This window comes from Miniopterus natalensis, chromosome 1 (assembly GCF_054644295.1).
Source record: "Miniopterus natalensis isolate mMinNat1 chromosome 1, mMinNat1.hap1, whole genome shotgun sequence".
NCBI classification, from domain to species: domain Eukaryota; kingdom Metazoa; phylum Chordata; class Mammalia; order Chiroptera; family Miniopteridae; genus Miniopterus; species Miniopterus natalensis.
Window position 1 is genome coordinate 141,891,247 of NC_142081.1, and position 14,483 is coordinate 141,905,729.

Below are 14,483 nucleotides of genomic sequence, written 5' to 3' on the forward strand. Positions count from 1 at the left end.
TAACAGTATAGTTGCTAGACAACTGACTGTTAAAGACAGCTAATCATAAAGATTCATTGCATAGGCAAAAGATTTAAATGGGCTAATGATTTAATATGTAGCCTATTTATGAAGCAATTTTGCTTTTTAATAAACAAGTTGAGTGCCTGTCTAGGAAATCTTGTCTTTGGGATGGGTGGTCTGCTTGTTGTTGGGTATCTAGTACATCATGTACCAGGTTGTGTGCCAAAGTGCTTTAACTCTCATTCATCTTCTCCAAACTTCTTTACAAATAGACATTGCTATTTTAGAGATGATGAAATAAGCCTAGGAAATAGTGAGTCTAAGTTGAATTAAAAGTGAGACTTCAAAGTATTCAAGGAGGACATGATGTTCTTATTTCAGGAGCTATGTTTTGAGCATTTGAATTGCATATGTAAGTTTGTATTTGGGTTTTAGTAGCATTTTTGAAAATTCACATCTTTATCTTTCGTGGGAAATGGGGAAGAGATGGTTTTGAACCAATTAAGTTTTTAACCTTAAAGTAAACTTTATGGATCCTTACGTTCCTTAAGGAAAGAGGGAATTAGACTGCCTAAGTTACCTTCTGATTTCTTTTTGGTGGGCCAATTACACAATAGAATTTGTTGTTTAAGTTTGGAACATAGGAAAATTCTATGTTCATAAAGACTATTCTTGATTCTTACCTACAATAAAGTATGTATACCTTGAGATGGTGTTACAGTAGATGCTATTATAATAAAAATGATTCATCGTGGAATGCAAATAATTGTTGTATAAGACTTGATCTGGCCTGTGAAAAAGTCATTTGCTCAATAATGGATAGTTGATTAGTTCAAGTTACCAGTATACTGGTGTTTACTCAAAAAAACCCCACATAGTTTTCAAATACTTATTTCAGTGGAATCTATATTTTGTAAGGGGTTTTTTTTTTGGTTTTTGTTTTTCGTTTTGTTTTACGCTGAAACATCCATGGTTTCTTTTAATCTGTTGTTTAACTCTGAGATAAGAGTTCCTGTAATTCCTACTGGTCAGAATCAAAAGTGTTTGAAATGAATATATGTTAAACATACGAGGGTATATTTATGTAGGCAAGTGTAAGGGTCTGTTCTGATCTGATCTTACATCATCCTAGCATTGTGAATCCTGGGATCTCTCTGGCTGTCTTGATTACCTTATAAGCAATTGTGGTATGAGTTTCAGAAGCAAATTGGCAGAGTGTATCAGGACAATTTTTTTCCAGTTTTATTGAGATATAATTGGCATAAAATGCTAGTTTTTTATGTACCCATAATAATTTGATCAATGTATATTCCCCCCTCCCCCCAAAGGCTCCTTTTAGTACATCTTTAAGAATTTGAAGTTTAAGGGAGAATGAGTTATCAGAAGGCTTTGGGCAGAGGAGAGACATGGGTCCACTTTACTTTTTTTTAATAATATATTTCAGAGAGGGGAAGGGAGAAGGAGAGGGGGAAACATCAATGATTAGAGAGAATCATAGATGGCTGCCTCCTGCACAACCCCTACTGGGGATTGAGCCTGAGGCCCTAGCATGTGCCCTGACCAGGAACTAGCTGTGACCTCCTGGTTCATGGGTCAGTGCTCAACCACTGAGCACACTGGCCGGGCTGATCAATGTATATTTCAAAATGATTACCGAAAGGACAATTCACTGATTTTTATTTATTTATTATGGAGTGAATCCAGACATCATTCATGAGCAATTGGCCGTTTTCTGAAGTAGATTTTAACCATATGATAAAGGCAGATATTTGCTCTAGTTATCTCCCTACGGTGTTGTATATTCCCTGAATTTTCTTAGAAGCCCATTATTATCTTATGGGTCTATAAATTTCTGTAGGGATTTATATGTAGTACATAGAGATACAGCTATATCATCTTAAATTTTTTTTTAACCTAATAAGAAACAACTTTATTTTCTCACTAGGTAATCCATATTTGTTATGCACAAGTCATGTAAGGGCTAAGTACATATTTTTTGTAAGTATAAAAGGTGGAATTGTAAAAACTGCATGTTAGTTGATAAGAGCAGACTTTTACCTAGAGAGGTAGGTTCTTCTAGAGTTGTAATTTTACTCAGTATTGAGTAAAAGACAGGGTTGTGTTGAGGAGAAAAGGGGATCAAACCAAAATGGGTATCTCCTACCCCCATAAGAAATTTTTCAAGTGGAAAATGAGGTCAGTGAATAGTTTGGTTCAGAAAGAACAGAGGATTTAAGACCTTAAAAATGAGGGCCTCTGAGATAGTCTGAAAATTCAGCAAATTACATGAATCTTGAAAAGTGCCTTATCTAGGTTATTAAGCTATGAAAATATCTGATTACAATTTTTTTTATTTGTAAAAGGACAGCTGTTGTTCAGGTAATAAAAATTTTCATATTGATGTGTGTATATACTTTTGTGAAACCTAGCCAGATGGTTGTCTTGGATGTGTCCATTAAATAACTATACCTGTCATGTCCAGGAATCTGGGGTAGGGTTACTTAAATGTTTTCCTCTTCTAATAGAGCTTACTTATTTTAATGTGAATAGTGATTGATTATATGTCCCTAAAAGAATGAGGTGAAAATGAAATGGAAGCAGTTGACTCTCTTTGCTTATCATTTTTTGCTTTGGTGTAGGAACTTAGTGATTTGGCCCGTGACCCTCCAGCACAATGTTCTGCAGGTCCAGTTGGGGATGATAGTAAGTAATTTTCAAGTTGATTGTTATGGTTAATTTCATAAAAGCTTGTACATTTTTAGATAATAACAAGAGTTTTTCTTTTTTTAGTGTTTCATTGGCAAGCCACAATTATGGGACCTGTAAGTATTAATAATAGAATTTAACATTTTTTGCTTTTTAATTGAAAATTCAGCATCTACCTAGTTGTAATTTTTAACTTAGTCTTTAGATTTCTTTTATTACATTGTAATTCTGTTTTGGATATGCTATAGTTGTACTTTTGAAAGAAATTTAATGAATTAGTCATTTGTTAGGTATATGTTTCTGTCCCTATGGTCTAGAATATAGCATCTCTTACATACCAAATATCTCTTCACATCAATCTAGTTTTCCTTCATAGCAATATAAAGCATTGTCACAGAGATTCCCGATATTTGTAGAGCCAATTAACTGGCTCTACCACGGAGTTACTCAAAGAACTTAGTTTTATTAGGGTAAATGCCCCCAAATCTAGCTATAATTGTATTATTTTGATATTTGATTATTTCTGGAACTTTAGTTTTATACAAAATTTGAATATTTTTAGGTAGAAAGTGATATTTTGAATACAGCAAAATTCCTTTCTATCCTGGGTAGATAAGAAACTGTATATGCTGGATAATTGAATATTCAGAATTATGGATACCATCTAAGAATTTCACAGAATTAGAACGCAGTAAAACATCCTGGGGTAAGACTGTATCTTGCACAATACTTAACATTTTTCTGACTTGGAAGGCACTTTTGGATTTTTCTATTGTTATATTTGTGTCTTAATTGAATTTTCTGTTTTCTTCCCTTTTTGATGGTTTAATCTCAACATAAATGGCAATGTATTAGGTGAGATAATGATCGATAAGTAGATGTTTCTAATTCTAAAAGAAGAAATACCTTTGAAAAAGTTGGCCAACAGATGGGTTGGATCAACAAGTATGTGTTCAGCAGTTCTCATTTTGATAATTTTAATCTTTTTTCTGTCTCAACCAATGTGAGCCCTTGTCTGTGTGCCATTAAGGATACAAATGAATAGTATAGGCATGATTCCTCTCAATCTTTAAGAAACTTAAAATGCACTGGGAGAGGCAGACAATTAAAACATGGGAAATAAGTAATATGTGAACGAAGTGCTTAGTAGGAGAAATTTATGGGAACTAATAGGGATGATTGAGTTAGAGTAATTGTGAAATGTTATGACCTAGATGTAGAGAGATTACACCCCCCCCATTTTGATTTGATTAATAATTTAGTTTAATATATGTGGATTATTCTAATAAGTATAAAGTCAGGGTTATTCATTTCCAATCTCAAGGACTATTTGTACTGCTTTAAATTTTATTGTTTTTAAAGTGCTTCTTTCTGTCTAATTTGGTAACAAAATTGTTATATTTTTTAATACACATAATTAACTAGTGACTTTGGTGACTTTGGTTCACAAAGTGTTTTAAAAGTTGGCAGTCTTTGCATAAAATATGAAACGGACTAGGCCCTCATTCCCGCAAGCAGTAATGGCTTCAGATAGAATAGCAGCTGCTTCCCTTTTTTACATGGGGTTTGCCTGTCAGTTCCTACCAGATCTACTTTATTTTGCCTACCTAGAATCTGTAGGCACTTGAAATTGCAACTTCTAGAGTTCATAGATCACCCAGTTTTCAAAGCAAATAATTCAATACAATGCCTTACTGTATCTGTACCAAATAAAGCTCAGCTTTGATCCAGAGGGTGCTCTAAGATAGTCTCATTATAAAAATCAGTTGTCAATGCTAATACATGAAAGAGTTGGTAATCAAGACTTCTAATTGGATGGGTGCATAATAAACCAACCCTTAAAACCAGAGTGATGTTTTTCTGCTTGACTTTTGAGATTTCACTTTATTGAATGAACTGTTCTTTTCCAAAGGTAAGGAATATACTTAACAGTAAAGTTAATATATATATATATTTTTTAATACACCTTTTACTGATTTCAGAGAGAAGAAGGGAGAGGGGGAGAGAGAGATAGAAACATCAATGAGAGAGTCATTGATCTGTTGCCTCCTGCATGTCCCCCACTGGGGATCGAGCCCACATCTTGGGCATGTGCTCTGACGGAATAGAACCACCATCTCCTGGGTCATAGGTTGATGCTCAACCGCTGAGCCATGCTTGCTGGGCACAGTTAAAGTGAAGCATAAATTAGTAGTTTATGCTAGTAGTATTGCAGAGAATAGAAGATAGAAAATTGCTTATCCTGACAATATTTTTTAGCTTCTTAGCTTTTATTTTCAAAAAATATTTTTCATTTTATATACATTTTTATTTACATTTATTTAAATTTATCTTTATTGTTGAGAGTATTACAGATGTCCCCCTTTTTCCCCCATCAACCCCCTCCCCAGGCCTTCACTGCAATACATTTTAGATTATGGCTATTCCTTGCTAAATTTTTTTCAGTGACCTTTTAATATATATTAATGACTAGCACTTTCTGTTTCTAAAAACAAATAATTTGTTTTTCAGAAGATTAACAAAAGTAAAAAATACATTTATATTACAACTGCAGTTTTACTAGAAAACAAGTACATTATTTCCTGAAATGTACTTGTTTTCTAGACAGGTTAATTCTCACTGTGGATAATTTCAGGAAGGAGTCAGAGGTTATAAAAATTCACCCAAAATACCAATCTTGTGCTCTTTTTAAGTGAGCACCTAAGTTTGGGTGCTGACTTGTAAATAGTTAACTGTTACCATTGATAAAACAACTCATGTTATTATTTTGACTTTTGATTGTATCTTTGTGTCAGAACATTACAGTTGGTTAGGTAAATATTACCTTATTTTGTTACTATGCCCTACCCTATGTGTGATACAGATGTGACCCAAAACAACAGGGCCAGTGGTGAGATAACAACCCATAATTCCAGATTGGCCGGAAGAACAAATGATAAAATTATTTTTGCTCTGCAGTATTTCTTAGGTCAGTTAAAATGATGACCGTGCCACAGAACTAAAGATTCCTGATTTTATAAGGAATAGAGCATCTAATAAGTTTTAGTACAGGTGTGCCTCAGAGATACTAGGAGTTGATTCCAGTTCACAATAATAAAGCTGGTATCACAGTAAAGTGAGTTGTAATCTTTTTGCTGGTAAGAGGTCTTGGGTTCAGTTTGTTTAAAAAAAAAAAATTACATCCATGAAGTGTAATAAAACAAGGTATGCCTATACCATCTGTGAATAATGTAACCTTTGGTAGCCTGAGCAAAATCAGCTACAAAAACCATCTGAAATAATTGGTTGTTTGGTATTTTATTGGTCCATAAGGGTTATTTTTTCCATTTATGTATTATGTCATTTCCTACAAAGTCTGATGATACATAAATAAAAACTCTTCCCTTCAGTACCTTACTCTTTAAGCAGCTTCATAGTCTAGTGGAAGAGAGAACTATAAGTAAATAAGTTGTAAGTATGTTGGGCACTTGTAACTGTAGAGACCAAGGTATAAGAGAAGGGCAGCCAGCAGATAGGCCTAAAGGGAAGGCTATATTTAGGTATGGTTCTGCCGATGAAGATAAGGACTCATGTAAGAAAATTTCAAGTAGGGAAAAGAAATATAGTAGGAGGGAAAAGGAGATGTGACACTTTTATGTGCAGTAAAGAGCATATTTTGGTGGAAAATTAGACTTAACCGGGTTGGTGGGAACCAGATAAAGCACCTTGTATGCTTTGGAGTTAGAACTTTATCTTGAAAGCTGTGCTAGATTTCAAGCAAGGTAATAACTTGTATCTTAGGACCACTTGAGCAATAGGGTGAAGGATAAATTAGAGGGCAAAGTTGGAGTAAAGGCAGGAGTACCAGAAGTAAGTCATGGTAGATAAAAGATACAGTAGTCCCCCCTTTTCCATGGGGGGTTGATCTTCCAAGACCCCCCAGTGGATTCCTGAAGCCATGGCTGGTGCCAAACCCTATATATACTATGTTTTTTCCTATACATATGTACTTATAATAAAGTTGAATTTATAAATTAGGCACAGTAAGATTAACAACAATAATAAAATAGAACAATTATAACAGTATAGTACAAAAGTTATGTGAATGTGGACTATTTCAAAATATACTGTATTTGCCTTTTCATGTAAAAGCCAGTACTTTTGGGCTTTTCTTTGGCCTGTCGAAATTGCTAGCATCACTACTTTTGCCCTTTGGGGTAATTATTAAGTAAAATAAAGGTTACTTCAACACTAGTACCATGATATTGTGACAGTATCTGATACTAAGTGACTGATGGGCATGGCCTGGACAGACGGATGATTCATGTCCTGGGTGGGACTAAGTGGGACAGCACACTAAGAACTGAGTTCAATTTAAAACTCATGAATTGGTCATTTCTTGAATTTTCCATTTAATATTTTCTGACCATGGGTAACTGAACCTGCAGAAATGAAACCACAGCTAAGGGAGGGATCACTATAGTAAAATCTTAAGCTAAGGTAATGGTGGCAGTGGGCACAAAGGAGAGTAGGATAACTCGAGATTTTTAAGGATCATTAAAATTCAGTAACTACTTTGAGGAGATATGACAGTCAATGATGAGATCCTAGTTTGTGGCTGTACTGTTGTGAGTTGAGTTTTGGACACGTGAGACATCCAAGTAGAAATAATTGTAAGCATTTGAATATATGTGCTGGAATGAATAACTACACTAGAAAAAGACTCAAGAGTTACCAAAATAAGTGTAGGGGTGAGGAGATAAAAGCAGGAGATGGATCTTTGTGAATATTAACATTTTAGGGTTGCCATAGTGGAAGAAGAATACAGACACTGAGAAGGAGCCACTTGGATTGATTGGAGCAAAACCGGGGTAGAAGGTGTCTAAAGCAGAAGTCCAGTATAAATTCTGGATTTCTAAGATTTGGGTCACTTTACTGACCAAAGCATCCCTTTCTTTTTTTCTTTGTTGTATTTTCTGTTTGCTGACAATTTATGGTAAATTTGATACAGAGCTTCAGTTTTTAAATGATATAATTTAGTTACCTCTGGATCTTGTGGTTTAACAGTTTTTCCTTTTTGATTGGTAGAATTTGCGTGTTAAATTGTAACCTTGAAATATTTTCATCTCATAAATTCTTTTTTCTGAATGAGTGAGATGAAATTTGGCTTTGCCTAAATCCCATCATTAGATTGTCTTTATTCAGAAGCAGTCAGTTATAGCACTTGACTTTGAAAAACAGAATGAAGGCTTAAACAACTTTTGGACTTAGTTTTTATAAGAACTTTTTAGGATCATCTTTAAATTGTTAATTGTATACAACATAGACTTAGTACAAAAAGGAGGGAGTTTGAAGTAGGAAGGACTCAGTTTAAATAGTTCTTTTATTTCCAAATTGTATGTTTCTTTGAACTTGATTCTTCATCGGTAAATTGACCTCCTTTAAACCCCAGGTACACCATACTCGTTTTCCATAATACCTGTAACATTTCTCTTTGCACGTCTCTTTACCAGACTGTAAGCCCATCAAGATAAGAAATTGTTCTGTATGTCCCTTATACATACCAAGTATATAGAAGGGAGTTAGATTAATTCAACCAGTATTTAATTATTTTATAGAGGGCTGGGGGTTAAAGGAGCTATATTAACTATCAGAACTGTAAGAGTTTTTATTTGCCTAACACCCAGAATTGGCATAGTGAAAAACTCTTTTTAAGGCTATATACAGTACATACTCTAATGGAATGGGTGTTGGTAATAACTCAGTCACTCGAAATTTTCAAACACATCTTTGCCTATCCAGGGCCAATTAAGCAATTTTGGATTTTCTTTTATCTTAAAATCCTAAGTCTGTCACCACTCTTTGATTGGTGTTGGATCGGTGGTTTTCATAAGATCTGGATTTGCATCTTGGTTCTGTGATATACTGTTTGTACACAAATTACTTCTTTAAGCCCCATTTTATTGATCCATAAAATAGGGAACGCAGTGGTATCTTTTTCTTGTATTAGTTAAATTAATGTAAAGTCCTAACAAGTAGTTTAAATGTTGCTTCATACTAATGTATGTAATATTTAATTGCTAAAGGAGTTTTTCATAATCAAATTTTAATAAGCAAAAGAGCAAAGGAGAAAGAATACTGCTACAACTTGAAAATTTGTATCCTGTTAAAATGTAAAAACAAATCCACATTATTTTCCAAATCTAGTAATCCTGTGTATTGATTTGCTATGGAGAATTCAGTATGCTTTTGAAGGAAAAAAGTTTTGTGGTGTTAAATGAGAAGTTTCAGGGGCCAGTTGGAATTAAACTGTAAACTATTTGTTTCTGTTCCACTTCTGTTGAAGGTAGTTGTATGTTACCTGCAATAGCTAACTTTTTGGTTTGCTATTGGCCAGAATTGTATAAAACCATTTGTGTATATATGGCTATCATTCTACAAATGTAAGGATTTATTTTCAAATTATAGTTTGTTACATAATGTATGTAGATGACTTTTTTGCTAAGCATACTTTTCCTTTATAAGAATCGGGATCTAGAACACTTGTGTTTCTGGATAATTTTTAAAATTCTTTGGTAACTTAGTAAAATGGGATCTAACTAAAGTAGGATTCATTGTTCTATAGTAAATTTTGATTGTTTTTCTTTTAATACGAACTGAATTTTAGATAATTTAACCTTTTATTGCAATGTAAATAGGTAATGTTGTTTTGTTTTAGAGAAATGCTTAGAAAATAGAAGTGTTATGTATGAATTAGTTAGCAGTAATATTTTAAGTATCAGTTAAACATTTTTTTCCCCCCCCACAGAATGACAGCCCATATCAAGGCGGTGTATTCTTTTTGACAATTCATTTTCCTACAGACTACCCCTTCAAACCACCTAAGGCAAGTATTTTCCCCAAAAATCTGTTAGTATAGATTTATGCTTTATTTCAGAGTAGTAGAGCATTCTTAAAAATAAAGAATAGATGACAGATGTCAGAGGGGATAGGGGTTGTGTGGCATTTGAGTTTGCATACATAACTGAATAATAAATCTATGAAAACCTAGAATTACTTAATGCACTGAGGTGGACTGGTTTACTAGTATCAAAGCAGTTGACAAGATTCAACTTAAACGAATAACTATAGGACATAATATGCATATAGAACAATGACAGGTCACTATAACCATCTTTGTCAATTATGGGTGCAATATGACATTTACTTTAGATAAAATACCTATGTAAGAGTCAAAAGTATAGACTGTATTTTATGTACAGTGGAAATGCAAACTCAAATACATACCTTTGTAACTTGATACCTTAAATGAGCTGGTCTATAAATTTTGGTTTACAATCAGCAATTCCTTTTATTATTATTTTATGTATATATATTTAATATATCTTTATTGATTTCACGGAGAGTAAGGGAGAGGGAGAGATAGAAACATCAGTGATGAGAGAGTCATCATTAATGGGCTGCCTCCTGCACTCCCCCAACTGAGGATTGAGCCCACGGCCCGAGTATGTGCCCTTACCAGGAATTGAACTGCCATCTCCTGGATCCTAGGTCCATGCTCAAGCGCGGAGCCACGCCTGGCGGGGCAATTCCTTATTTTTTAATGAATGTTAAGATAAAAATACCCTTCAAATTGCTCTTTGATGCTTATGACATGGTAGGACCAAAGTTAACCTTCAGAACATCCCACTTATACCATTGAGGTTATATTTTCCATTTTAATTAAAAAAGAGGGAGCTCTTGAGGGATCTTGGTCAGAATATAAAAACTGGCTTCTATTATTTTTGGTCTTTTATGTACATAAATTAGGTTTTAGCCATTTGATTTTTTAAAAATTGTGACAGTATTTTAAGCCTTGCTAAAACTCTTCTACCTAAGTTAGGATGCTTGTTTTTATTTGGGAGAAATACCTAAAGATTTTTTATTTATTTTAGGTTGCATTTACAACAAGAATTTATCATCCAAATATTAACAGTAATGGCAGCATTTGTCTCGATATTCTAAGATCACAGTGGTCTCCTGCATTAACTATTTCTAAAGGTAAACTACTTGAGAGGAATAGTCTTGAACTGCTCTGATTTTCTAATAGTTAAAGGAGTTTCAGTTTTGGGCATACTTGTCTGAGTATTATGTCAACTTTTTGGTAAGAGGTGGGGAAAGAGTAAGTTATATCATCTTTGCTCTTTTAGGAGTATGGACTAAAGAGATTTTGTGGGAGGAAGTTAAAATTCAGATTAGGGTGTTTGGGCATTATTTTCAAATAAAGCAGAGTTTAATTTAATTTCACTATTTTTCATTCTCAAACCATTTGCACATCTCACTTCCTTATTGTCTTTTTTTTTTTTTATGTATTAATTTTTTAGAGGGAGAAAGAGAGGGATAGAGAGATTGAAATATCGATCATCTACCTCCTGCACACCCCCTACTTGGGATCAAGCCTGCAACCCAGGCAGGCATGTGCCCTGATCAGGAATCGAACTCATGACCTCTTGGTTCATGATTCGACTCTCAACCACTGAGCAACACCGGCCAGGCTTGTCTTTTAACTAAAATAGTATACTGAAATTTAGTAGAGCTTTTAAATCTTGAGGTTTCCATTGCAGAACAATTTTGATTTTGCTCTCTTGTGTTTATTGTTTGTGTTTTTAGATAAAAAGCATTTTGATAAAACCTTTAGTTACACCTTTTTTTAAAAACTCCTTTAGGTAGGTATTATGTGAACGTGTGGTAGGTTGTTTCTACTTAATAACAGTCTAAAATTAGAGAATCATCTTGGAACTCTCTCTAGATCAGTTCTGCTCTTCTACTTTTAATAGGGATTTATTATGTGACATCTCTAATAGGTTTTCCAGTCTTTACATGAGTATCCCAGGTGGAGATATGGAGTGTCTGTCCATCTCTACCTCCTTTTTGAATAACTCTGGTGGCTTTTATGTCATTTTCACCCCACAGATAAAATCCCTTGCCACAGAACTACTTAATGCGGGGGAAGTCTGCCTTGAAGTAATTTTCAGTTTGTGATATTGGCTTGGCATTCCTTAGGTACACCAAATTAGGTTTTTAATGTTGTGAGTATGGTAAATACAAAGTGAAACAGGGTTTAAGGCAGGGTATCAAATTTTTTCATATATTTGTACAATGCATTTGAATCCCTTTATGGGATGGTATGGCATTTCTCAAAATTTTAACTAAAATCACTTTTGCAGGAGAGAAAAACAGTATGGGTTAATGCCTTAGTTTTTTCAAGTGTGACATAATTTTAGATTTGTTTTCACCCTCTGGATGCATTTCTGTTTCTTTCAAATTAGGCTCTCTTACCTGCCAGGTACCTGGTATTATGAATACCTTAAACACTAGGTTCCAAGTTTTTTATCATTGCCAGGAATGCACTATTATATTTAACACTATGTTTCCTATAAGTACAGGTTGAGTTTTATATCTGCCCTCCTTGCACTTGGGTTTAAAGTTACATTTTCTGTAATAATATATTACATTAATGTGTCTTTTGTGGTGTTATTTTTTTTGTCTTCATCTGAAGATTGTCATACCCAATTTCATGACACTTTATACAATGTCTGGCACATCCCAAGCATTTAAAATGAATTAGATGCATGATCCATGATGCTTGGCATCGTTGTCAGTACTTTTGGGTATATGGCCTCTACCTTATAAATTCATGGCGAGAAAACATATAGTCAGTGGAGCAGTTAGGATTTTTTGTGAAACAACCTTGTGGGCAGGATAGAATAGATTTTTTTTTTTTTATTATGCTGAACAGCTAAGAATAGTATAGTATGGATGTTCCCCAAATATTCTTATTAAAGCTATTTTTCTCCCTCAGAGTACTAACAAACTTCAGTGACTTAAATTCTGATGCCACTTACTTTAAAAAATAACAACAGTGGCATTATTTGACAATCTCGGAACTCCTGAGTTTAGCAGTATTTTTATAGCTAGTACTAAACTTGATCCCAACAATGTTCTATTTTTAGCATTTATTTACCAGGACCTTGTCTCCTGTAAAGCAAAATATCTGTAAACCTTTGTCTCATTGAGATGAATATATAAACTAATAAAAATCTTTTGAGGATTTAGGTTTATAATATATGTTTTTAACTGATTTCTAGTTTCATACTGTTGTGGTCAGAAAAGATGCTTTATAAAATTACAGTCTTGAATTTATTGAGACTTGTTTTGTAGCCTAACATGTACCTATCCTGGTAAATGATCCATGTGCACTTAAAAAAAAAAAGTATTCTGCAGTTTTGGGATGAAATGTTCTTAAATATCTATTAAGTTCATCTGTTTGTAACGTGACATTTCAGACCATTGTTTACTTACTGATTTTCTGTCTGGATGATCTATCATCCATTAATGTAAGTGGGTATAATAGTGTTTTCAAATACACTTAAAAATCCAAATTCCTGATGCTGGGTAACCACATTTGTTTTCTTGCAGTTCTTTTATCCATTTGTTCACTGCTATGTGATCCAAACCCAGATGACCCCCTAGTGCCAGAGATTGCACGGATCTATAAAACAGACAGAGATAAGTAAGTATGTAGTAGTTTAAGGAAATAATATAAAGTCCTTTTTCTTAACAAGTTAGGTTTATACTCTGCTGTAAGTTGTGGCAATGCCAAGAAGACTTGATGCTTATTTTTGGTAAGATAGTAATTAGTAGGTTTTAGTTTTTTTGACAGTGAATAGCCCCTCTAAAATGTTTCCTTTTTCTAACATGTTCAACACTTTGTCACTTGAATTATTAAGTTTTGGAGAAGAAGGCAAATTCTTCACTACAATTATGTTTTTCAAAAAAAAACACTGGTATTGTAAAATTTTGGTCTACATTTCTCAAATATTTGAATTATTTTTATGTACAATTTTACCATTATAATTTTTGTATTATAATTAATGCTAAGTATACTTGTTCAATTAGGTACAATAGGTTAGCAAGAGAGTGGACAGAGAAATACGCTATGTTGTAGGGTAAGAGGATCTGCACTCTGGTGCGCTTATTCATGGTACTGCCAGCACTTGAGTGCTGCATGCTTTAAGGCACTGTATTAACTAACAAAAGGTAACCAATGTGGCAATTTTCTGAAAACTGTTCGTTTAACTGCTTGATCTCTGTTTAGCGTGAAAGCATACCCAGTAGTCATTGCTTGAGAGTATTTTTGCATGACAAAGCAGTTATAATTAGCACTAGTAAGAAATGGAAATTTAAGTATCTCTTTCAAACATCCATGGTGTTTAAATTTTAATTTTAAACATTATACCAATACTATATGGAATGTGATGATGTAGTTCAGATTTTGCTGAGATAATAATGTAAGGGAGAAACTTAAGTCTAAGCATTTAAACTAAATATTCATTACTGACATGCATGCATTAGTGTCAGCTCTACTTTGTGGCTCCCTGTATGCTTAAAGAAACCTTCGTTTTAACGTGCTGGCTTTTTGAGAGGGTATCCTTAAATAAAGGTAACCATGAATTGGTAGAAAGAACTTCCATATGTTAAAGTTGAGAAAAGTGCTTGAACCATGCTTAGTTCTTGGTTTGAAATGAAGCTAGTTAATACTTTATAAAATTCAAACTGTCAATATCTAAAAGTTCTCCTGTGCCCTTTGATATATATTCATTTCTTAAGGTTATCATTATATTTTTTGTTGGTAAGTATGACTATGGCATGGGTATAACAGAGAAAGTGATAGTATTTATCAATATTAGTGATTGTCCTCAGTAATAAATAACCTTGCTTGTGTGTGAATTACCTATTGATCTTTTTAAGCAAAG

At 33.7% G+C, this 14,483-nt stretch overlaps 1 protein-coding gene across 5 annotated transcripts in view; it reads left to right on the forward strand.

Annotated features, from left to right (window-relative positions):
* Window positions 1-14,483, forward strand: part of UBE2D3 (ubiquitin conjugating enzyme E2 D3) — a 30,381-nt gene that overhangs the window by 12,654 nt on the left and 3,244 nt on the right. For all 5 annotated transcript variants that reach the window (XM_016223613.2, XM_016223612.2, XM_087826381.1 and 2 more), the window contains exons 3-7: window positions 2,643-2,706; window positions 2,794-2,825; window positions 9,497-9,574; window positions 10,623-10,728; window positions 13,147-13,240. In XM_016223613.2, the coding sequence (XP_016079099.1) occupies window positions 2,643-2,706; window positions 2,794-2,825; window positions 9,497-9,574; window positions 10,623-10,728; window positions 13,147-13,240 (374 nt within the window). The remainder of the gene's footprint in view (window positions 1-2,642; window positions 2,707-2,793; window positions 2,826-9,496; window positions 9,575-10,622; window positions 10,729-13,146; window positions 13,241-14,483) is intronic.